Here is a 26,793-nt window from a genome sequence, read left to right on the forward strand (position 1 = left end):
CTGGCGATCACTTGGAATTGTAGCTGAACTACTCCGGACGGTTTTCGTTATTTATTATGACCATATTTAACATCTCATTGTGTCCACTAACGCGCATAGTAACATGAAAGCAAACTAGATTTTCTTTATTTCTTTTGAGTAATATATAATCTGGAATTGTTTATCTGGAACGTTGCTTGTCGTTAGAGGCGACCACATGTATCATGACGTACCCAACCGTAGAAAACACTTACTAACACTCTTGGACCACGACGAGGCAATGACTTAAATTACAAAACAATATATTCTGGAACTTGGCGCACATGGATATTCTCTATTCCTGTTGGTGCTTGATCATGTAATCCAGGAAGCGTGTCACGCAACGATTGAGACTGTTCTTGTTGTTCACGAGCTGAAGGAAGAAGCAACCTTGACCCTACTTAGGTGCCTTGTATTCTCAATGTCTTGCACAGTACAATGTATCCTAGAGTAGTTTGTATGTACATATTGCAGTATATTGTACAAAATACCTAGATCCACCCTTGAATTGTAACCCTCAGCTTGGTCATTTGAGATATGTTCTCCCGCACACGAACGTAATTTGATTGGTCAGCTACTTCAGACCCAAAACAAAGTTTGTCAGTGATTGGCTCATACACTTGAAACTGGAGGAGGGAGTCTTTCATGTTTTAACAAACCATAAGATTTCAGAAACACCCGTAAGCCGAATAATGCAACCTCTGTACTTTAGCATCTCCAGGGTCGTGCCTTCATAGTTCGATGTGTCTGCAGCTGGTGGTGGTGATGATGGTGATGATGAGTTATAACGATGACAGTTGTCAGGTCGGGGGAAATGTGCTTGATATCTGCCGACTTCCGGTCAACCAGTAACTTTTTTCTTTCACCTGAGGAATATATCAAAACAGAATAAAATAATAGTAATATTGTAGTATAAGAGGATCTTCTTCTTCCTGTAATTTCAATGAATGCATTCAGGGACATCACGATCATATATATCAACACTCAGGGTTATTCCAGTTAATCAGCCTGGTCCAGACAATCCAGTGATTTATATCATGAGCAACGATCCACATTGGAAGGTGCGATACCACACAATCAACCGAGACTCTGAGCTTAACCTCCCGTTTCCAGATGCAGCATTATTCCAGTTCATCGGCATGGACCAGACAACCCAGTGATTGATATCATGAATAATGATCCACATTGCGATACCGCACAATCAACCTAGACACTCAGTTTAACCACCCGATCTAGCCCGTACAATAGTCAACATAACGACCAGGTTAGGTTGCTGGGGACCATAGCCATCATGAGGTATATGGCCAGTAACCTGCGGCGAGTTGCCTAATTGTCAATCAGTAGCAGCCAATATACCCACACTAGTCATCAGGCTACACTTTTAATGTCCTTACGAACAGACCCGTGAAGATCCGGGGCAGAATGGGTCTTCAGCAACCCATGCTTGTCGTAAGAGGCGACTAACGGGATCGGGTGGTCAGGCTCGCTGACTTGGTTGACACATGTCATCGGTTCCCATTTGCGCAGACCGATGTTCATGATGTTGATCACTGGATTGTCTGATCCAGACTCGATTATTTACAGACCGCCGCCATATAGCTGGAATATTGCTGAGTACGGCGTACAATTAAACTCACTCAATCCCCTTACGAAGATTTGACAAAATACCCATGAGTTAGACAATTACACGGCCACGAGATATGATGTTAACCCCTCCCGTCTAAGTCTATACAGGCGAAGACCAACTTACCTGTCCATCTAGCGGCTTTGCGGGTATTACTGTAAACTCTTTGCTTGTCTGTATGGCGGAACATGTTGCCTCCGAGATCTGTATAGTCATTGGTGGGGTTGTATTGGCCAAAGTGTGGGCCCAATCCATGGTGTTTCCAAATACGGTATACTTCATGAGAAACTTGGGGTCAAGGACACCGGCCATTCCTGGTCCAGTAGCGACACCTACTTTCATCTGAAGATGACAGTCGTTATGTTTGATTGTACATGATTTTGCAATAACTAGAAAAGAGAGAGCAATTCGGGACAGCACAGTCGCGTGGCCATTTCGCCTCGTCGGTAACCCGGACACCACGTAATAGGAAGTTGCAGAGATGTCGAATTTATGGACCGTTTCCTCAGACAAAACGTTATCAAGAGCTTTTTGCAGATCCTTCAACATAGTTGCAATATCAGATGCGGTCGAGGCGGCTACAATGTCTGCTAAGCCGTGGATAACAGACACCAACACTGATGCCGAGTCAAACTTCTCCAGAGAAGGAGTAGCTCCAGCTGAAAACGACATGGCGATTTCTGAAGGTAAAGCTGTGTAATTATCAACATCGGCGGATTTTGTGTTGGTGATATCCCAAACCTTCGTTCCTTGAAGCTTTTCTTCAAGTTCATACGTATAATCTTCAAAAGCCTTCATCATGCAGTCCATTAACGTTTTGTTTTTAGGATGGGCGTTTTTGATCATGGTGCATATCCCAGCGAAAGACGGTCGACCAATGGGGTCCATCTCCCACGCTCGTTCCATGATTTCCCGGGAGGCAACAGGAGTGTCAGGGGTAAACGCTGGACGCATGGACGTTGAGATCACAGCTTGAAGCACATCGTTGGGCGACTGTGTGTCTTTGTGCTCCATGTACGGTCCATCTCGTGTAAATATTTCCTGCATGATGATGGAGAAGCTGTACACGTCGCTGCCCTCAGTTGGGTGGACGTCCAATCGTAAGATTTCTGGGGCAGTCCAGAATTCTGTCATGTCCCAGTCATTTGCACCGAAGACATCTCTGTGAACTGCCTGTTCTTTCATGCGATTGGCTAGTTTGACAAATGACCATTTCCCAACTTTAACTGTCCAATGCTCATCTAAGAAACAACATTTAGAGGTAAGAAGGCCATGACAGATTCCCTGCCTGTGTAAGTATTGCATGCCTTTCGCAATGTCCAAACAAAGAGCATACTTCATACTATTGTTCATGTTAAATCTAGTATTTTGCAGAAATTCGTAGACAGAACCTTTCGAGCAATACCCCTCTGCTGTGGAGACACAGCCATCAAGATCTGTTAATCCATACAATGCAACAACGTTCTTGTGAAGGATGAAGTCTCTCATCCACAGAATATCACGCTTGGTGGAAACAGACAGGTGTGTTGTGGTCTTCAAGAAAGGCATTGGCTGCATTTGGAGAAGTTTTCCTTTCCACTGGCCAACCTTCAGCGTACTGATTGGCCCAATACTTTCAGTTGATACTTCACTGAATGCCCCGAGGGATGGGTGAATTTTGTTACTGTTTGTCCTGAAAGTGGAACCCATCCGGGACTTACTTTTATTGGAGGTCCCCGAGGTTATCGTACTTCCTCGAATCAGCCACTCGTTTCTTACCAATGCTTGCTGAAGACGGATCTGATGTCGAACAAGATAGATAAGGATGATGATGATTGCTATGAACAGAAGGGGAGATCCAACGAAGACAGGAATTCGCCACGTCTGCAGGGACAGCTCTTCCTCCTCAACTACGGCCACGAGCATGCTGTAGACATTCTGACCTTTACAAGTGATTTGCTTGATGATTCTGTCCATTACCATTGTGTAGACCTCCCGCGACAGGGGCACCATGAATAGATTCTCGCAGTCCTGTCTGGGAATAGTTGTAGTGTAAAACCATTCAATATACCGAACTAGCTCAATAGCTGATTCACAGCTGGTGATGGAGGTTTTCTTTATAATGATGTAGGTGTAGCCTGAGATGGGATACGAATTCATCCCCTTTGCATTAGCCAATGACAAAGTCATACGCTCATCGAAGGCGCTAGAAAAATCATTCATGGCACTTTGCACTGATGTAGTAGACGCTTCGACCATGTTCCCTGCCTGATTCTGCAGCCTTGCAAATGAGACTTTTGACGAGACTGCATCCGACAATACGAGATATCCGATGGAGAATTTATAAGACAGAATAATTCCAGACACCCCGCGATTGGTTTGCCCAAACTGGGTCACAACTGATGCGTTCCATTGGTAGGGCATATCGTTGTCATCAACACCCTTGGAAAAGACTCCATAAGAATCTGCCCATTGTTGGCTGACCGAGGCAAGGGCCTTTGTGAAGATTTCAGTTGTACCCGACTTGTCTCTCCGCGCAACCACAATAATCTCCTTGGAAGGTAAGTCTAAGTTAGGGTTTACTTGGGCGATCCTTGAGTCATTCCACCAGCGAATTGCCCCACTGTAGATGTCAACCACGTTATCCATTTTAAGGTTTAGTTCTGATATTCCCGGTAGGTAGAAACCCATCACTATCGCCCTAAAAATAAATGTGGCAGATCAGTTACATTATACATCTGTTTACCTCCATGCGTTCACACTATAAACGTTTGTTTACACGAGTTGGGAAGATGTAAATGCAAATCAAACGCCCGACTTTGATTCTTGGACACTGGCTACAGCCATTATATGGCTTTCGGTGTGTAATCAAAACCAATTTCCGTTAGCAAGAAGGGGCGGTGGGGTAGCCTAGTGATAAAAGCGTCCACTCGTCACGCCGAATACCTGGGTTCGATTCCCCACATGGGTACAATGTGTGAAGCCCATATCTTGTGTCCCCCGCCTTAATATTGCTGGAATATTGCTGGAATATTGCTGAAATGTTGCTAAAAGACCCATCGTTCCAGGATATTCAGTTTCATTTCCTGCATTGTACTTGGTCTACTTCTATAAAATCAGCAAGTTTCTCTTACCCAGCCATCGATGGAAACATCTGAAGGTCGGGATTGTTCGCGTAATCTTCTTCCGATAGCAGAGAATCAGACCCAGCGTAGTGAACTTCCGGTCCAGTCTCCCCCTTGATCCGGGCTTTTCCTCCTCCACTGCCGATACTCTCGTACTTCATCTCCACCCCGGCGAACCTGCTTCTGTAAGACTTGTATGCCGGCAGCCATGATCTGTAGACGTCGGCAGGAAAGGAGGCCCCGGCACCGTTCAGGTGGACGGCAGCGTAGGCGGGGTTGAGAAGGCTGGCAATAAGTAAGGATCTCAAGGCTGCCATTCTGATGTCATCGGACAAATCTGCAATATATTACCAAAGCACAAGGGTATGTGTAGTGTAACAACTCAGGAAAACGTGTGAATGTTGTCACGTATGTTCAATTCAACATAAACCTAAAAGTCTAATCCTACAGTTTTCAATGAAATACGACATATTGGTGGACACACATTTTCTTCGCAAGATCCCGTCAAACCTCACATTGTATTCATATGATGCTACGAATGCTGTGGTAACTACCACCTCATTGGACAAGTGGATAGCGTGTTTGTCTTGGAATTAAAGCCGGTTATTCAGTCTCCTTGCCGAGCATGCCAAATAATACACAAAATATTGTACTTTCAGTTACTGTGCAAGATGTGAGTCACTGTGTCTGAGGGATGCATGTTAAAATGAAAGATTGGTATTTCAGTGGGCTTTTCAAAACCGGCAAACGTTCGAACTAGTATAAGCTAACACGCATGCACGTACGCATGCGTATCAGGGGGGATATAGATAGGCGCATCGTTATGTAAATGATTCCGAATTCTACGCTAAACATCCTTTAACCTTGTGTATTACTGTTGGTATTCACGATAATGTTGCTCTTTCAGCAGGTCCTACCCAGTACTGAGACAGTTACGTAACTACCACTGCACTGCGTAGAACGGGTAGAATTAAAATAAGTCGACGTGACTTTCACTTTGATGAAGCATTAATAGTTGTCTGTGGAAAACACCGTTTAAAGACGACTTTCTTCGTGAAGTCTTAATAATTCGCATCATCAGTGACATCAGAATCAGAGTTACAGTCTTCTTCTAGCATCTGCATGAGATTAGGATCCCGGTACGTATCGGCCTGGGGTTTCTGGAACTATTCTGTCCTGTCTGCACTGGAACGTCTTCCTTGATGTCACTGCCCCCGTCATACGTCCCATTTGTTATCAACGCCTAATGCGATGCTGCAGCCTTGAATGTTGTCTATGAAGATGGGGCAGAAGCCATCACGTGGGAGCTTGTGTTGTCAGAATCGTTGCTCGTTATACGTCATTAGAAGTATCACTTTGAAGGTTTTGCTTGTAGGAGCAGTTGCTTCACACGTTGATGGTGAGAGTTATTATCCATTTCTGTGCTATGTGGTGAATTTCTTATAGGTCACCTTGGTCGTTAGTTTCTTCTGTTTGTCAATGTTATTAGACTGTCAATGTTATTAGACTGAAATCGTTCTAATTCACTAGTATGAGGACTCAGTCAACAGTTCACTTAGATTCCGAAAAGGTATAAAAGGGCAACTTATCATACATTGCCAAGGGCTCATATAACTGTGCATGAATACTTAAATTGAGTGAAAAGGTCACATTTATGTAAGCGCGATATCTCATAAAACTTTGCACTCGATGTTTTCAATTATGTCGACAGCCTGCATTGGGTGATTACGCAGACACCATTACTTCCAGGGTGGTCTTGATCTTATTTTCAAGGTCACGTGACACTTTTCACAAATCTTGACACAAATCTTGTTTACGGGATAACTACGTTTACACCTCACGATTGGTTGTCTTCTATGAAACCAAAAGATAAAAAAACTAGCAAACATGTTCTATTCCATTCTTGTTTAGCGGCGTTAATGGCAAACACTTGTATATATTTTGGTCTACAGGGACCAGACAACGTATGGAGAAACCTCTATCTATACCTGAACATACGAAGAAATATGGTATAGCCGGCTGAAAGATGTGTCTCAAAACCTGGTCAATAAACCCATGTGTTGGGACGGACTCCCAGGTTCGCCGATGAAGGCCACATCCATGTACATGCCAGACATGTCGGACCCGCTGACTGTGGACTTCCCACGTAATACTGTGGGACGTATGTGTACCCTCCAGTCCCCGTCGCCAACGTTCGTCAATACCACGTCACCCTTAACACAACACTCCTCATTGTAACTGTACCTACACACTTCATCGAACGTTCAACCAGTGCAATGCATAAAGTTCGATCCTGGCTACAATTATATACATGTGCAAGGACAGTTACGTATGTGTGCATTACCAGGTTCTATTGATATAGGAGGGGAGAGCTGCTGTTACTGTGTCACGACGCCATTGTGTAGAAATTTGATGTGTCGAACTCGCGGTTGTATCGAAAGGAACGCTTGCTTCCTGTGTATTCCTTCTCAATTTATTATTATGCGATGGTATCCGACCTTGGATAACTCAAAGTAAACACCTAGGTCATTTCACTTCGACACATTCATGTTTGACTGTACATTGGCTCGGTTACGTCGGACTGACTGATTGAGTTTAGTTATCCAATATAAATTAGCAATATTCCAGCAATATCACGGCGGGGGACACCAGAAATGGGATTCACACAGTGTGCCCATGTGGGGAATCGAACCCGGGTCTTCGGCGTGACGAGTGAACGCTTTAACCACAAGGCTACTCCACCGACCGGCTCGGTTAAGATCAGAGGTTGACAACAATGTGTTTCAACAATATCATGTGTTCAGGAATGTATTACCCTCGAACAAAAGCAGTTGTGTGGAAGTTACTACATTTTTATCCTTTCTAGAGTTAACCTTTCAAAATAGATCTGGACACCCCACCTCCCCTATCCCCCCGTAAAAAATTCCCTGAGGTGCATTTCCCCCTAACCTTTTGACTTCATGATTTATTATGTGCACACCCCTTTCTTCCACCTCTCCAAAACCCTGGATCCGCCCCTGTAACGTTACAAGTGGCTGTGTGGCGATCATGTTTTCACCCTTGTGAACCAGCCTTGGCCTACCTGGAAGTTGGACTACTGTTGTTTCTAGGTAAATATTATTAAGACTGGCGTCTTAGCTATTATCAATGCTAGTGTATTCTATACTTCCATAGATTTGTATTCTTCCACTTCCTAGTAATTAATGGGCAGCAGTTTGTACTCATTGGAACATGAGTTAATTTAAAACTCCAATTGTAAATTGTGTAACATATATTTGTTGGTTAGTGCATACACAATACGTTCTTTACCCTACAAAAGTGGGAGGATGAACTTTTGTTTCAGTTTGGACATGCCCTTCTATCGATAAAAGATAATACGACAGGAAGAAGGCTCTGGTCCTTTTATAGCCTCGTCTCTTAAATCTATACTAACTGAACAAGTAACTGTGCATCAAAGTTATTGAAAAGTTGTATAAATAACACTGAAGAATAGTAGCAAAGCACTTTTGCATGAAATTTGATGTCAGTATCGCGCGTGGCACGTGTACTTTGTGCACAATGAACTAACCCACTTTTGGCATGCTTTTTCACACCTGAAGTTCACAGGTGACCTGATATTGCAAACTGAAAAACGGTTGATTATTCTTTAGCCTCTGAAAACACGTTGTGCAAAAACACGTTAATTTCAACATAAACAGTGCGTTCATCATGCCACGGCTTACAGGGTGTGCTTGAGTCTGGAATGGCCCAAAATGAAGTGGCCAGACATTTATAGTGTCAATCGAAATACGATCTCATCTCTTTGGAGACGTTTTCAACATTGGGAACAGAGGTTTGCCTCGGACCGGCCGACCACGCGTGACGTCACGTCAGCAAGACAACCACATTCGGCTGACCCATCTAAGGAATCGATTCTACTTCAACCTCCACCATCCACAACTCCGACGGCATCGACCTGAAATAATGACAAGCAGCACAGCGCATTCAAGAACGTTATAAACAGATATTGGAAGTAAAACAGATACTGGAAGTAAGCTCTAAACGTGGACACCTTGTTAACGTTTAAAGGTTAATGTTTTACTCAGAATAATTCCCAGTCAGCCATGTGTTGCCATAGCTCCAACTTCTTGATGATGTATGTGAGTCATTTGAACCGACAAAGTCTGAAACCACAGGTCCAATTAGCTGATGTATCGCCGGTCACAATCCGTTAATTACCGAGAAACGGAAGCAATGCGTCTCGAATTCGGACAAATGTTTCCTTGAAACTAATTAACCTGGAAACGCATCACACTGGATCTGCACATGGCCGATTGGTTGGCTAAAGTTATAACACGTTAATCTTAATTAGGGCGGTGGGGTAGCCTAGTGGTTAAAGCGTTCGCTCGTCACGCCGAAGACCCGGGTTCGATTCCCCACATGGGAAAAATGTGTGAAGCCCATTTCTGGTGTTCCCCGCCGTGATATTGCTGGAATATTGCTAAAAGCGGCGTAAAATCAAACTCACTCACTCACTAATCTTAAATATTGCACTTCCAACAAGAGTGAAGGTTGGTGTTCAGGATATGTATCACAAACTCACAGCGTGGCATTCTGTCAAATTGAAATTCTTTCAATGTTTATGCTTGATCGGTGTATTTCCTAATGTCTCTCCTATTCTGCTGTTGCCCTGATTATGTTCATTTATTGCTGATAAATGGAAGCCTTGAAACTACTGACTTACGATTTGTTTAGATATAATCTCAAAATACTTGTTTATAGGAAAATGAGATATACAGTATATATAGTATCTAGTAATAGTAATGAAAATACAATGGCATTTAGACAGTTGTCAAATGTAACATGTTATATTTGGGTACACTTTCTTAGTAAAGTACAGATTTTAGTAATGTTGGGGGGTTGAGTGCCATCCGGGATTCGAACCCATACTCCCAGAGTCATGCACCTAATCACCATTAACAGTAATATGTGACGGAATGCCATTATTAAGTCACGATTACTGTTGAAGTAAATGTTCAATTGGATCTTGGAATCTTTCAGGATTTGCTTGTGTATGTGTGCGTGCGTACCTGTGTGCCTGTGTGCGTGCATACGAGTACAAGCAGTTGGCAAACAAAACAAAAACATGTCCTACCAAAAGGCCCCCAATCCAATCGTTTTTCCAGTTTCCAAACGAATCGCCTTCTGGCAACAGCCCGTCATGAGACTTTACTACCAAGGACCAAGGGCAGATTACTCCAACTGTATTACAAAACCCTTCTGAAGGCTCTCTCCCGGCGGAGGAGTGAGCAAAGCATCTTAACTGCTGTTTGGGAGGTGTTTCATGCACAATGCCAACACAATCAATGATAAAGAAAATTTATTCTGAAGAGAATGATCCACGACAGAAGATCATTAGTGTCATCCACATTCACATGTGAAATCTCACAGCACATGCATGACATGTACCTGGACTACTTTCGTCCTGAATTGATTCCTGGCTCTTTAAAGTAATTCATCGTATCCCAAACAAACAAACAATCTAACATACTTGCTGAACCAAATTCCTGCTGGGCCATTACCAAGATGGCAACGCTTTGGACTTGTAGATATTTCACCGGTGTCACAGTGTTCGTGAGAATCATTAGACGGTAATGTGGATTTATCACCTTTAACTGACGAACAACCTTTTAACATTAAAGCAGGTTCTCCTCCCTTACAGTGAGACATTGGTAGTTAAACACCACACACTTCTATATGTAGTCAGAAAATGGCTGGGTCTGACATCTACAAAAGTATGTGGAGAGGTTTGTACACGGCGATCAGAAATAACATGACATCTTTATCCTGATAATAAACTTAACTCTATTTCAACCAATATTTGATCCCTCGGAGACTGAACTGTCCGTCCTGTACATTTCTGATTTTTCTGACCCTTCTTCTTTATATAAAGGTGACAAAACCCTTCCACATCCACAAAAAAGAGAGGATTGTAATTCCAAATATACATGGGATAAAGTATCACAACCATATTTTTCTTAGTATCAACATGTTATCATTAACTACAGCAAAGGAACGTATTTAAACCTCAATTTGACTTACTATCTGGATAAAATGACACACAATATATAATTAAATACGAAATGTCAACCCAAAAGAACGAAAACTTGTAGTTTATTCAGAAAAGCAAAACTTATACTCACTTTGTAGAGCTGATAACTATGGTCATATGACGATAACAAATGAGTTGATTTTTTTCGATTCTGACACACAATCCACAAGAAATTACATTAGCATCAATAACCGAGCACAATGTCAACACATGGTGTAACCTCCTCCGACTGCAATAACATCCCTGACCCTCCTCTGCATTGTCGTTGAGGTATTGCGTTCCATTCTAAACGGAGGGCTTCTTCCAATACACCAATACATGTGTTCTGTACGTGAGGATCTCTCTGGCATATGCTGATGTCCCAATATAGCACAATGTCCTAAACATGCTCGGTAGGTTTGACATCTGGACATCTGGCGGACCAAGGTAGATTTACTACTGCCTCTTGACGTAAGAAATCACCAAAGGCACGTACACATCCTGATCGTCGCAAGGTCAAGTGAGAGGCATCCCCACACCATCAATAAACCCCCGCTAAACGGTGTTTGCTCCAATATATTCCGTTGTGCGTATGCAGTGTTTCTTTGGAGCCAAACACTGGCTCAGTCAATCAGTCATGAAGAAAGAAATTGACTGTCGCCCGACCAGTGGCACTTCCCCACGACGTCAAATTCCAGCGACGTCGAACTTGACACCAAGCTAGTCGAACTGCTTTGTACTCTGGAGATAACAACGGACGTCTGGTGGGTTGTCTGGCACCATACCTTTCCGACTGTAGACGATTTCGGACAGTTCGTCAAACGACGATGTGGAAGCAGCTCTGTTTTTGACTTGCCAATTGACATGAACGGACGAAGTCTTGAGATTCTCAGAAGGGCTGAGTCCTCCCTAACAGTTGTCCTTTGACATGAACAGACGAAGTCTTGAGATTCTCAGAAGGGCTGAGTCCTCCCTAACATTTGTCCTTTGACATGAACTGACGAAGTCTTGAGACTCTCAGAAGGGCTGAGTCCTCCCTAACAGTTGTCCTTTGACATGAACTGACGAAGTCTTGAGATTCTCAGAAGGGCTGAGTCCTCCCTAGGAATTATCACTTGACATGAACGAATGAAGTCTTGAGATTCAAAGGAGGGCTGAATCCTCCTTAGGAATTGTCACTTGACATAAACGGACAAAGTCTTGAGATTCTCAGAAGGGCTGAATCCTCTCTTAGAGTTGTCACTAGAGAACGCTGACGGTCCTTAGCGCCATAAGTTTACTGTTGTCAATGGATGACAGCCAACATCTCTTGCTATAGCCGTTAGTGGTATGGCAGCATTCCGCATACCAATTATAACTATAATTATATAATAATCATACAAACAAACATAATAATGATATGAATATAATAAAAGTACTTTTATAGCGCCTCATCCACATCACCCAGGGACATGCTCTAAGCGCATAACATATATACAGGTTATATGTACAGGAAAGTTGACGTCATAGATATTTCTTGAAGAGGTGAGTTTTGAGCTTGGACTTAAAGACTGGGAGTGATGGAGAGGTTTTAAAATCCGATGGTAGAGAGTTCCAGAGAGTGGCAGCAGCATGAGAAAATGAATTTGCACCAAAGGTTTTGAGTTTGCACACAGGAACAACTAGCAAGAGTTGATCGCTGGAGCGGAGAGATCTTTCAGGTTTGTACAGTGTTATCAAATCATGGAGGTATGCTGGACCAATGCTACTAACAGATTGATAAACAAGGGAGAGCAGTTTAAATTCAATCCTCTCGCGGATCCGGAGCCAGTGAAGAGAATTGAGAGCTGGCGTAATATGAGAGCATAGCTTTGTCTTTGTGACGATGCGAGCAGCCTGATTCTGTATTTTCTGGAGGCGCTGTAATTGTTCGTCAGAGATACCAATTAGTAAACTATTACAGTAGTCCAAGCGTGACCGAACTAGAGATCGAACGAAAATGGCTACACAGGGGTTACAAATCATGTGTTGCGACACTTCTTTCCATGTGGATATATCTTAGGCATGCATTTATGAGTCACTATCGAATAGTGATGACACCAGGTGTTCGCGACAAGGTGAGCGTATCCTGCCTACAGGTGGCACCTGTCAATATCTATACAAAGGTTAGTCAAGTTTTCACACGGGAAAAAACTCGGAAACGAGTGGTACAAATCTGATGCGTCTAATTTTGAAGTTTCCTCCATATGTCTACCATAAAACATTGTCTGTTTTAAACATATTTTATTCACAGAGCAAAGGTTTAGGAACAAGTTCTTCAACTTAGAATACCCTCTCCTGGGTATGTACATGGGTAATTTAGATTCCCGCAAATAAAGATGGCAGATAGTGGACAAGAAAGTGGTATAAGAAAAAGAGATTATACAGAATAATATCAATATGCTATACAAATCGCTTTGTCTCACTAATGAACGATTGCACTAACTTGAATACTTTTGTATTTTCACATGATGATAGGTCTGCACTTCCTTCTAACAAACGTTTAAGGTCGACTGAAATACCTGCTGACGAGCAAATGCGCTTAACAGATAACATGAAGTTAACTGTCGTTGTTTGTACGATGGACATTTAAACAGATAATATACGAGTCCTCAATAAATCATTTCTACCGAGGCCATGAATGTTGTAACTTCTGAGCAAGAGTAGCAGCTCTTTAAAATCTGCGTAAAAAGAGCATGCTAGATTGTATCTCGAAGCCTGGGGCTCTTGAATATTGCTTGACATGAAGAGAAAGTTCACAGGTGGAAAATGTAAATGACCCTTGATGTCGTACAGCCTTGTGGGGCGTTTTTCGTCACTCTGAATCTTTATGCATAGAACAAAATATGAAACACATGAGCAGGTCTCGCTTGCTTCCTATAATCCAGGTGGGTAAATCAGTGGAAGGGAATTGTGTGTCTGATGGTTATTGAAAGATACAAGATCATCGATATACCTGAAGCTTAAGTTAAGTTTGTCATATGGGACAGTGGTGTTCAACGATGACAAATCAAATGTTTTGACATTTCGACGAATCCCAGTAAATGATAGAAAGTATACTGTGTGTAACCTAAATGATATCGGTGACGAATTTCATTATTTATTTATATGTCCCAAATTAAAATTAGAAAGAGAAAAATATATTCAGAAGTATTATTATATTAGACCAAATATGTATAAAATGAATATCCTATTTAACACCAATAAGCTAAGAAACTTTAAGAAAACTTTCATTTTTTTGTAAAATAATTATGGCTTTATTTAAGAAATAATTTCAATAACTTAATATGTAACTTGCCTATTGTACACGCACCTATCATATCGTTTGTATATACTTTTTATGTTGTATAAATGTAAATATTATTTATGTACCTCTTATGCTGCAGTTTGCAGCCTGGGTGAATAAAGCTCAGTTCCGTTCAGTTCAGACAAAACTGAACTTGGTCCGTTTTTTTAGATTGTAAAACGCCAAGAATAAATCCTTCAGTTTTTAAGAATCCACCTGGTATTAATAACATTTGTCTCAAGTACTTTCTCTGAATACAGAGAAAGACCTTCCTTGATAGTATTAAGGATCATGGTTATTCTTTGAGATAGGAATTTGGTTTTACGTTTGGTGGATACAGCAATACATCTCTCTTTACACGCATATTCGTGTAACTTTGGAATCCAGAACAAACGAGGAATGAACGCACTTAACATTCAAACATGTGAAGCTTTAAAGTTGTGCTGATAGTGAATATTGTACGTCATAATCAACCATCTGAGATCTTTTTTTAACAACGTTACTCGATTATTAAACGAAAATTGCAAACTTTAAAAAACACTTCCATCTGTCCAGGAATCTATATGCAAAATAAACAAAATAATATATGATATACATTATGTTTTGCACCTAGAGGGTGGTGAACGATCTATGCGTCACCATCTTTTAACACCGTAATTAAAAACTAACTCTCGGTATTAAGATGAACATAGGGAGAAACCTACCTTAGTTGCAAGTGAGATGTACTTAGCCGGCAGTTCCGATCCCTTCCGTTTATCATGAAAGTAAATATGTTGTCCTCCGGCAAACAAACTTACACATTATAGGGTTACGGCGGACGCTAGCGGTTATTGATTGTTTAACTAATAACCCTTCGTCAATTAGACCTTTGTCGGTGGAATCATCACGTGATTTCTCCATTGTCTCTGTTCATGAAACGACCAATCATGACGCTTGTTATGTTTCATCAAATTGCTCTCTCTAAATGTCGTTTATTATACTTCGTACATATATTGTAGAAGATTTGTCAGCCAGAAGGTATGTTTTCTCTCCACTGCCGGCTATTGAACAGGCTGCATACGTATTGTTGGTTTTTAAAGTCCTTAGCCGCATTAGGTACTGAAATCTAAATAAAAATAGTAGCCATGAACAATCCCTGTGCTATTTTTGTATGGATACTGGTACACTTATAGACATGTTCTCAGAATTGTATGATAATTATAATAACACCACCCCTTCGTGTTATGTATTGCGTATGGTCTCATGTGCGAAACAAGACTAGATGTTACATGTCATAATTATTTCAATGGTGTTGGCATGTACAGATGTATACAATGTGTCACAAAAAATTGTTTTTTCCTTCTCCACTTCTTCTCCACCTTCCTGTCCGTCTTCTTCAGTTCCAACTTTCTCTCCTCCTCTATCCTCCTCGCAGCCTCCTTCTCCTCCTGATCCTTCTTCTCATCTTCACTTCATTTCTTCTCCACATTTCTGGTGTCCCCGGCCGTGATATTGCTGGAATATTGCTAAAAGCGGCGTAAACCTATACTCACTCACTCATTTCTTCTCCATCTCCTTCTCTTCTCCTATCCTTCATATCTCCGCTGACCTTTCTTCTCCTTCTCCTCTTCACTATCTCCTGCCGCTATTCTTCTTCTTCTTATGTCTTCTTTCTTTTCTCGCCCCTCTCATGCTCTCGCCTCCTCCTTCCTCTATGTCGACTATTGTGGGTATGTTTCCCGTCTCGCTATATACAACACGTCCGTTACCAAATTTTCGGTCGTCGTGGTGGAATCAGAGACCATATACCGGTATATGGTCTCTGGTGGAATGTATACCACTACGCACACAGGTGACCCAGAACTCTAACGAGAGAAGAGTTGCGTCCCTTGAGCGTACTATGATGGAATGATCGCGACTTCGAATCCTTGGTTTGACGGCACCAATTACAAGTGCGTGGGTTATAGTGGCGAGGTAAAAGGTAGCTCAAAGTACACAGTAAAAAACAAATCAAACACTCCTATTTATAATATTATTTATCATTCGTTAGAGCTGCTGTAGAGTTGGATTTAAACAAAGGCTAGAAGTGAACTGTTTAAGAAGTCGAGAGATATGTGGAAGAACAGCCAGAGGATACGATCCGTGAGATCAAAAGTGATTGTGACTTGGATAGGTATCGTAGATAAGTTGGATTATCATACGGATTGTTTTGGATTATCATGGAGTGCCTAAATGAGTAAGTGAGCTTTACTTCTTGACTTGATTTTAACGTAAATCCGACTATGTCAATAGTAGCAAAGATGTATCAGTATTTAGTAGACTAAGTTGTAACAACCACCAGTTTGTTTTGATGTATAAACTACCATCGTTCTGTATAACCACGTCTCCAGCTGCATACCGATTTTGCATTAGAGTATCCCACTTGCATTGTACATGTTCCTGTTTTGTTGTATATACATTGTACATTAACTACATTGTATCATACCTTGTCATAGTTTCTCGCCTTTTGTTGCTTTCCCAGTTGTGTACATCCATCTTCTATATTGTTTGCTATAAGCGGGTTTGCATTTTATGTATTACATATTAAATCATTAGTCCTATACCTACCGGTTAGATAAATTGTACCTATTCTTATTAGCATTATGGGTAAGATCTGATATCTTATTCGAAGTTCAACAAAGTTAGTAAATAGATATCGTATACACTTTCATTAGAATGGGTATATATAATCTTCATTTCCTCATGCAATCACACATCGAGCAAGCTCAAAATTTAAAAAATCACGTATAAATCTACTACGTATTTTACAAGACTTTTATTTTATCTTTAGCCTAGAGTGTACTTATTTGCTCTATGTTTCCTGACAACATCGTTAGCCACCAACGCGCTGAGTTTATTTCAATTGTTACTTTTGCTTATGGTGACATTGAGTTGAACCCTGGCCCTGCATGATGTAACTCAATCATTAGACAAGTCTTTACAAATATTTCACCTCAATACGAGAAGCGTGAGGCACAAGGTAGGCTCACCTGAACGAATGCTTATCTGAAAACCAAATTATTTGTTTCACTGAGACGCACTTAGATAACTCTATCAGTAACACAAATATAGCATGGGATAGTTTTCACGAACCATTGCGTAAAGATAGAAATGCTTTTGGTGGAGGTGTCATGATCTATGTGAAAAATTATTTGAGTTTTAAAAGACGCTTTGATTTGGAAAACAGTAGTGATGAAACAATTTGGTTAGAAATATATTTACCTCAGAAATCGGTCATGCTTTATGCAACTTATAGACCCCAGGCATGGACGTGACTTTTTGGGAGAGATTAGAAAAATCAATAGAAAATTCATTTGACTTTACGTCAAAATTGTTACTTGTCGGTGATCTGAATGAAGACCTTTCATCAGAAATATTTCACATTAAGAGAGATCATGAACCGAAAGGCATGGTATAATGTTATAAAGGACCATACACGTGTTGGTAGAACAAGCAGAACTTTATTAGATCCCATATTAATCAGTAACGATATTGACGTGTTTGACAATGGCGTGATTGATTTCAGCAGTAATATAAGTGATCACAGGGGCACATTGGTTGCCATGAATGCAGCTATCTCCCATGTCTTTATGTTATACCAGAGATGTATGGTGTTATGATAAAGACGACTATGAGTTATTGAACAGATATATAACCAATACTGATTGGAATTGTGTGATAACAAACATTAATGATATTGATGAAGCAACAGATGCATTTTATGATCATCTAGGAAGGTATATTAAGGAATGAGTTCCATCTAAAAGGTAACGATTAGACCAAAGGACACAACCTTGGCACAATTCGGAAATACGACGTGAATCAAGAAAAAGTAATAGGTTGAGAAAAAGGCAAAAAGGAACTCATAGATGTGAGGATAAAGAGGCATACCGTAAACAACGAAATAAAGTTAATAACATGAAGTGTTATGCAAAGGAACAGTATTTTGCGAACCTTGATGAATTTATATCTGAAATGAGCAGAGATAACAAAACCTCATTTTGGAAAGTACTCAGAAGGCTAATCAAAGAATCAAAGAATCAGGAGCTATCAACCCTATTCCGCCATTACGATCTAGCGAATCTGACGAGAGTCCAAATATATTTTCAGTCTTTGATAAAGCGGAAGCATTAAACTCATACTTTGCGTCTATTTGTAAATTAGATGATAAAGACAAACCACTACCCTTATTTGAAATGAGTACATCTAGCTCAATCACATTTTAGTAAATGAACGTGAAATTGCTGATATTATTAAATGCTTACATGTTAATAATGCGAGTGGACCTGATCGTAAAAGTCATAAACTACAATTAAAATGTATTGCAGAATCTGTTAGTAAACCATTGTGTTTTTTATTCAATAAATCGTTATCTTCAGGTATCTATCCTAATAGATGGAAAGAAGCTCATGTCATGCCGCTTTATAAAAAGGGAGATAAATCTAGTTCTAGTAATTACCGACCCATTTCTTTAATCAGTTGTTTAGGAAAAATATTTGAAAGAGCTGCCATGAAGCATATGTCTAATTATTTTCTGGACAATAGATTGTTATACAAATATCAATCCGGATTTCAAAGCAGGCCATTCTACGACTCATCAGTTATTAGAACTACGTGAAGACTATTGCATGGTGTTTTGTGATGTTTCAAATGCCTTTGACAGAGTGTGTCACAGAGGTTTACGGCATAAATTAATTAGCTACGGTATAGGTGAAGAATTACTTAAATGGATACAGTGTTACATCAGTGGCAGAACTCAAAAGGTGTTTTTAAATGGTTCAGTATCAAATCCAAAATATCTTGCAGCTGGGGGTACCCCAGGGATCAGTCCTGGGACCCTTTCTGTTTATGGTATATGTTAATGAGATTGTCGATGAACTAGATTGTGCTGCACGCTTGTTCGCAGATGATACATCAATGGGATTTATATCTGTCAATCACAGCCTTATGCAAGAGACACTCAATAGGAACCTACAATATTTATCGGGCTGGGCAAAACGTTGGCTTGTGACATACAATCCCAACAAAACAGAAGCTATACTTTTCAGTCTTAAGAATAATAATACAATTCTAAATTTAGAATTGAAAATCAGTGTGTGCGTTTGGAAAAATCTCATAAACATCTTGGAGTAACATTTTCTTCTGATTGTAAAATGAACACCCATATTGATAACATTGTAAGAACAACGTCCTTGATGGTTTCATCAATGAGAATATTAAAGTTCATGTTAAACAGAGACACTCTAAATAAGATTTATATTGTATTCATAAGACCACATATTGAATATGCTTGTGAATTGTGGGATGGTTGTTCGGTAGATTTAACCGATAAAATTGAAAAAGTTCAGTTTGAGGCCGCCAGGAAAGTTACTGGTTTACCAAAATATGCTACTAGAGATACTCTGATATATGAAATAGGTTGGCGATTGTTAAAAGAAAGAAGAACATGTCGTAAACTGTTTTTTTCTATAATATCTACAACAAAATGCTCCATCCTACAATTGTGATCTTATGCCTCAAACTGTTGAATCTAGGACAAATTATAATCTGAGCAACATTCGTGATCTTTCCCTGTCTTATTCCCGCACAAATCTCTACAGTCAATCATGTTTCCCATCATCTTCACAACTTTGGAATAATCTCCCTTTATATGTTAGAGAATCAGTTTCCCTTAAAAGTTTTAAATTGCATATAAGCTCGCGTAAGTCAAAAGCAACAGGATATTTCTCATTTGGTAATAGAAAACTAAATGTAATTCATACCCATCTAAGACATTCAAATAGTAGATTAAATGGTGATCTATATAGGATTGGTCTTATAGAGAACCCGAATGTAATTGTAAAATTTACCTGTGAAAATTCGCATCATTACTTTATGGAATGTTCTTTGTATTCTAATATCAGACAGGAAATGTTTCAAAATATTTGCAGAATTTGTAACATTAGAGCACCAACAAACCTAGACGTAATATTAAAGGGCAGTGCAGATCTTCCATACAGTGACAATATTCAAATTTTTAAAGAAGTTCAAAAATATATATCAAACTCCAAAAGGTTCAGTAATTGGATAAAATGTTTATGATCTAAATAATTCATGTATTAATTGTATTGTATACATCTTTCTATCCCTGTACATATAGTTTGTTTCACTTTTGCATGTACGCACTGTAAATAGGAGAGGGTTTTCACTAAGTTGGCATAACTTTTACCCAATCCATTCTCTTGAATAAATATGTTTAAAATCAAATCAAACTGCTGTAGAGGATGAAATGTAACATACCCCTTTGTTTCAGAAAGTAGGAAATAAATAAGACAAGTTATTATGGTATCCTGATAAGCAAGTGTAATTGGTCCCATCGAAACCAGCTTGTTAACGTTGATCAAAGCTTGCTTAGAAACGCGCCGCTTCTGTGCCGAGGGTTTCAAACGTGAAGCCATCCAGAAAACAATTAACTTTTGATTAATGGGCTGCCTTTAAACAATGTTAATTACCTTCTGAACTGTATAGGGAGATCCTTTGTCATTTGAAGTAGATAGGTTGACATCTAAACGATCTATTCTGAAGTCTCTATTTTCTTTTTGGACTGAATCAAATTCAGATCAATAGTTCACCTAATAAATTTGACAAGCATCTTAAATGTAATAAGGATTTCAAGTAATAGAGGCAAATCTGTATGTAAACAGCCCTAAGTCTTGAGTTCTAATTATGACGGGAGTAGTAGACGACAAAACCCAAAGGGACAATAGAATCACCTCACTTAATTCTAACGTTTTATTTTCAGTTGAAAATATCTAAAGAAAAGAATATCTACAAAATTACAACATTGCAAACAAGGGAAGGATCATGTGGTTGCAAATTCGTTTCTTACCCAAGTCTTCATTGAGAAAGATATCATGAAAAAAAACTACTAAACCTACTCTTGAAGAAATGAATGAAGATTAAAACAATATGATCAAATTTAAAAAATGGTACAATTTCGGAAATCATGGGGAAAAAAGTTATGAAAGTATAAGTGGTAGATAATTTATTATCTCATAATTTTGCCTATGCAAAAATGCGCTTATTGATTATGATAATGATTTATGGTTGAAGCAAATTTGGGACGATAAAGGATTAACTAACGGTAACAAACTGAGAACTTATCGACAGTTCAAATGTCTCTGAATACCTCCCAGTATGTGACTAATGTATCTAATAGAGAACATCGCAGTTTATTGGCAAAGTTTAGATGTGGCACCCTTCCTTTTTGAATTGAACTCGGCCGCTTTTCGAAACCAAAACCCCATTAACTGACCGTATTTGTAAACACTGTAACGCTAATAGCATTAAAGACGAGGTCCATTTTCTAACATCATGTAACCTTTATGTAGACTTAAGAGCTTATGTTTGGGACCATGCTTCGTCTCTTAATCCAAATTTTGGTTTATTAACTCCTGTAGAACAGACCATATTTCTCATGCAGTGCGACAACTTATCCAACTCCGTAGCCGCACTAATTAAATCTATGCATAGGCGCAGGTTATATCACAATCCCCTATTGTCACAAGTGTAAATTGGTAAATATCAATACACTATCTAGTACGATAATATATATTGTTATTTTATTTATTTATTTTATTTTATTTTATTTTTTATGTATATATTCACGTGTATTTTAAATGATTATCAATTGCCCTCGTGTATTTGTAACGCTTGCACGTAAAGTGCTTTTAAAATTTTGCATACATGTATTTTAGCATCCTGGTGTCTAATAGGCCCACGTTGGCCGGGTGTTGTGTATTTTTACATTATTTTATCATTTTATGTGATTTTCATGTACACAGCACTGGACAATCGAATAAACTATTTTCTTCTTCTTTAACACACGCAGTATCAGTGAAAGTTCTTTATTTCAGAACAGATGTGGGCCAACGGCCCCTAATACAACATTGATTGGTCCATTACACATAAGCAAGTACATACATATATATATGTTACAGAGATGTACATGAGGTATGGGATAGTTTACTTTACTATAGCATGTCTAAGCTGCGAGGCATGGGAAATAAAACAGGCTAAATTTCTAAGAACAGATGTTTGGTTAGGAGACACATGAGTATATTAAATTTTGTCACAGTAGGATATTCGTAATATTTCTTGGCAATGTATCGTTGACGTAGTTTATCAAAACCTGTTACGTACAGATCAATAAAAATGATATTCTGTCTCAATATAGCCACAGTTAATGACTTTACAAATTCTTTCATTCCTTAGTACATTGAGATATCTGCCTTCCTCAATGGCTAAATACATGTATATGTATTCCAGAAATGTACATGGGCTATGAGGTAGTTTACTTTACTATAGCATGTCTAAGCTGCGAGGCATGGTAAATAGAACAGGCTAAATTTCTAACCACAGATGTTTGGTTAGCAGACATGAGTATATTAAATTCTGTCACAGCAGAATATTCGAAATATAAATTGCGTGTTCAGCGTGCGAACGATTGCTTACATCAAGTAGTGAGTGAGTGAGTATGGTTTTTACGCCGCTTTTAGCAATATTCCAACACTATCACGGCGGGGGGGTGGGGGTCTTACATCATAGTAAGTTCCTGTTATTATTCTTAGGGAACCATTTGATATTTGATTTGTGCGTTGGGTCGAGGTGGGTTCGGATTTTGTATGGAATCTTGATATTTCATACAGCAACAATGGTAAAACCAGATATATCTTTAATTCAAACTTTCAGCCTGTATCTGTCTCTCTCTATAGAATTGGTTGATACTGCGATATCTGTTTAATTTCACTTCAGGGTATCCTGATGTTCCCCTATTCTTTCTGGTATGTCCTACATTATATTTTTTAGTTAGTTAAAACACCCATCCTCCGGATTTTCCTCGCTCCAGGTTTTAAATTTGCCCATTTATTTGGACTCATGTTTTAACTGCCCTTTAAACTAACTTCAACACGCGTTAAACCCAAACACACTCGTCAACAATGGCCAACCGAACTTGCTTTTACCGCTTATCTGATACAAAATAACGTTTTCCTCTACATCATTAAGACTCCATTAAATGTCCACACAAGTGTATAGCTTGGGAACGCACACCACACGAACACAGCCAATCAATCCGAGCACTGTAAGAGTACGTTGGAAACTGCCCCGGGTGAAGACGTGCAGTTCTAGACATGGAATTGGCGGGTTGAGGCGTATACGCCACACGCAACGAAGAACAATTTACAGTCAATATTTATTCAGAAAAGTATTTAGACCCTCTTGGCAAAATGTGTTAATTGTGGGAAACCTAACACGCTCCATGTGTGTGTTATAGAAAAGCGTGCAGGAAGACATACCTGCGAAACAAAGAAAACACTCTGATGGCGTATAAAAGATAAAACAACATAAAACGTGGATTATTGAAGAAGATTTGAAAGCACTATAAAAATGTATCGAGAATGGCGTTATAAGTAGGATTTCTGAGACAAAATTGCTGTCAATACGCGATGCAAACTTTCATAAGCACCCACATTCGAGCGCGCCTCTGGCAATGACACAGGGGTGTCTTACCCGGAAGTAGACATTTGTTATTACTGTAATAATCCTTTGATGTTGGGGGCTGACTGTACATGTTATTTTAAAGGGATTAACTTTCTGGGTTATGCTAAATTATGAACTACCTAACAGAAATAGATGATATGAACTCACCCCGTTTTCACTTACATGATTGAAATCAATTAAATTGATATGAACTCACATAGTTTTTGGGACAATCATTGACTGACATTGATTGACACTGATCCCCAAATCACGACAAGAGATCGTAATTCCAGACGAATATGCAGTGACAGACGCTGGTGAACCTTTAGTCATCATAAATGACTGTGATGACGATAACATCCTGGGGATGACGACCACCGCCAACTTCGAACATTTGTTGTGCCGTTGTCATTATGTACAGAACTTTATTTGGCACCAGCAGTTATACAGAACTGTGGCATGGACGTCTTAAGAAGATCGTATCCAAGGCATTCATATGTGTTTGACCGCCACCGTGGTATAGTGGTTAGAGCGTCCGCCCGGAGAGCGGAAGCTTTGAGTTCGATTCCCGACCGCGCCATACCAAAAGACGTTAAAATATGGTACTTGTTGGTCCCTGCCTGGCGCTCGGCATTAATGGGTACAACAAGGACTGGCCGGCTCGGAGTCAGTATAATGTGTCTGAGTTGGGTATTCATGCTTCACTGTGGCATGGTATCTCAGTGAGCTAGCACTATAAAACCAGCTTCAGTCTGGGCTAGTACAAGCAGCCACACATACACATACATACGCATGCACGTCGTCATATGAGCGAAATATTCTCAAGCACGATGTTAAACCCAATTTCACCTCACCTCACCAAATGTCTTTGAGATGTTGTCTTTTCTGAGGTCAGAACAGAAACTGAATGAAATCCGCCTAGTCCAGTATGGTGATGGACACGGACTTCCTCCTTAAGAGGAAGAGGAGGAAGTACTGCAAACATTAACAGCAGAATAGACATTTGAAGGATAATTTGTCTGCAGACAGAGTGAGGGTTCAATGCTTGTGTGCGGATGCCTTTCACCTGGTTGTAAATATGACCTTGTGAATTTGCCAAAATCTGAATAAAGAACGGTAACTCACTGACATCCTAGACAGGGTTGTTTTATCACATATCGATGATCATCCTCTGAACACAAGGCCATTCTCCATGGACGACATTGTTACGAAATTCCTTATGTTAAAAGGCGGTAGTAACTCTACCGTGTGCAGATCTAAATCACATAGAGCATGTTTGGGAGATTATGTGTCACAGAATACGCCAGGAGATCCTCCAGCACAAAATCTTGATGTATTTGACCATGCCCTCCGCCAAGAATGGAACACACGAATTGCAAGAACATTACATGTAAGTAATATTAGTGGCAGCAGAAATTGTTGTTAATATATTTGTATTGATTCTCGGTGACAACAAATGTTAGTAAAACAACTGTAAGTGCAGCCATAGCCTTGGGTTTGAGCCGGACTTTGAGCTACTGTCCGTCCAAGGTTGTGAACATGAACTGGAAACGGTATATCGTTCGATACGTTCCTGGACGGAACAATTTCTACAAGGCTGGTTGTACAATACAAGACTGACACGGGAAATGTCTGAATTGGAGCATGGCAACATGTATCCAAGTGAATAAGATGAAGAACGGTGGGGTGAGGGGAAAGTGGCGTAGGTGGGAATAGGGGCATGGTGGTTCACTATGCATCCTGGCACCGAGGCCTGACACAACCTACTGTTTTGTATCGAACTGAAATGGATGAACTCATTATCCAGAAAATGATGACTGTATTCACTAAAATGGACAAACTACGTTTGAAAGTTAGACTTTGTGAAGGTGTACTATTTGTTTAATTGAAAGAAGATCCAGAAAGTAGATTCTCATCGGATGGATTTTATATGTACACACTTTGGCTAATCAGGATGCAAAATGCACCAACTGTATTTCAGTCTCTCATTGACGTTGCTTCTGGTGTAAAAGGTGCAGAGACTTACATCGATGAAAGTATCAGCCATTCAGTTAAGTGGGGCGAGTGATTAAAGTGCATCGGTGCATTCCTTAAACACTGATAGCGAGCGTTGCAAATGTTTGTAGGCACAAAAAGGAACTTAGAAAGTTTAAGATTATTGGTCATGGCTGACTGGCACAGACCCCTCTGTAATGGCTGGCCCTAACTGGTTGACCGAAAAGACAAAATGTCTTTGGCTTAATCATTCCCAAACAGCAAAAGAATAAAAGTTATATTCTGGAATGGTGAGAACGTTCTGAGAACCAAACGGCGCTGACTCATGAATTCTACAGGGGTATTAGAACACATTCAGTTGATGCAAGGTAATGCAAGTGACTACAATTGAGACAGGAATCCTTACTTTGAATTTGTCATTGCATCCTTTTTGGAAATCACGCAATATTTACTTATTTAATAGCATTTCATGTTATTATTTTAACTATTTTGGTGTATAACATATTCAAATAAGCTGCCAGTTTGAACAAGTCTGCACCTTCTTACATGGTATACGACGACTTGGAAGAGCACCCCTTAGCATACAATTAGCCAAGAGAGTTAAATGTTTCTGGCATAAAACACTAACGAATACTGAACAAGTGATATAATCCAAACTAATTTTCTGATTTTGTTAAAATAAATATTAGCACTTATCAGTGTAACTTGTATAACTCTGCAGAAGGTTTGCTAAACTCACAGGGTCTCAGCGAAGAAATTAGCATACCTGGTGACTTGAACGGAGGTGTGCCTAGTCTCAACAGTAGACAGAATACTGACAGATCAATTCTTTCAGACATGGAGACGGTCTATAACCGTAAGCTTAAATGATTCTACAAGAAATATCTCAAAGAAATAAGATATTTTCAAAACTATATCCTATCACGTACATCTGTAGCATATTCGTTTCTAAAATGTCGAAAAACTAATCACAGGTTACCCATGGAGATTAGCTAATGGAATAATATCATTAACGGTGGACGTTTATGAGCACTATGGAATTGTAAAACAGTTGCTGGCAAGTTTACTTATGAATTCACATGTTGATAAAAATTGTCACTTATTGTCACTTATGCCTGAAAAATTGTAAGGGTCTATTGTA

The 26,793-nt window shown here is 39.8% G+C and overlaps 1 protein-coding gene across 1 annotated transcript; it reads right to left on the bottom strand.

The window, feature by feature from the left end:
- Positions 1-313: 313 nt before the first annotated feature.
- LOC124260410 (atrial natriuretic peptide receptor 1-like) lies at positions 314-5,063 on the bottom strand. The gene is made up of 3 exons (XM_046694714.1): positions 4,756-5,063; positions 1,769-4,322; positions 314-391 (listed from the first exon to the last, which is right to left on the bottom strand). Exons 1-3 carry the CDS (start codon positions 5,061-5,063, stop codon positions 314-316), a joined length of 2,940 nt encoding a protein of 979 aa, XP_046550670.1.
- Between the last annotated feature and the right edge of the window lie 21,730 nt (positions 5,064-26,793).

The sequence above is a fragment of the Haliotis rubra genome, unplaced genomic scaffold (assembly GCF_003918875.1).
Source record: "Haliotis rubra isolate DU_JTF1 unplaced genomic scaffold, ASM391887v1 Scf761, whole genome shotgun sequence".
Lineage (NCBI taxonomy): Eukaryota > Metazoa > Mollusca > Gastropoda > Lepetellida > Haliotidae > Haliotis > Haliotis rubra.

What these genes read in the sequence shown, in the direction of transcription:
- LOC124260410 (XM_046694714.1), bottom strand. Translation starts at nt 5,063, where the DNA reads ATGGCAGCCTTGAGATCCTTACTTATTGCCAGCCTTCTCAACCCCGCC. An exon ending in ATGTTTCCATCGATGGCTGG is followed by an intron (nt 4,323 to 4,755) that starts GTAAGAGAAACT and finishes ATTTATTTTTAG; the next exon opens with GGCGATAGTGATGGGTTTCT. An exon ending in CAAAGCCGCTAGATGGACAG is followed by an intron (nt 392 to 1,768) that starts GTAAGTTGGTCT and finishes TTCTTCCTTCAG; the next exon opens with CTCGTGAACAACAAGAACAG.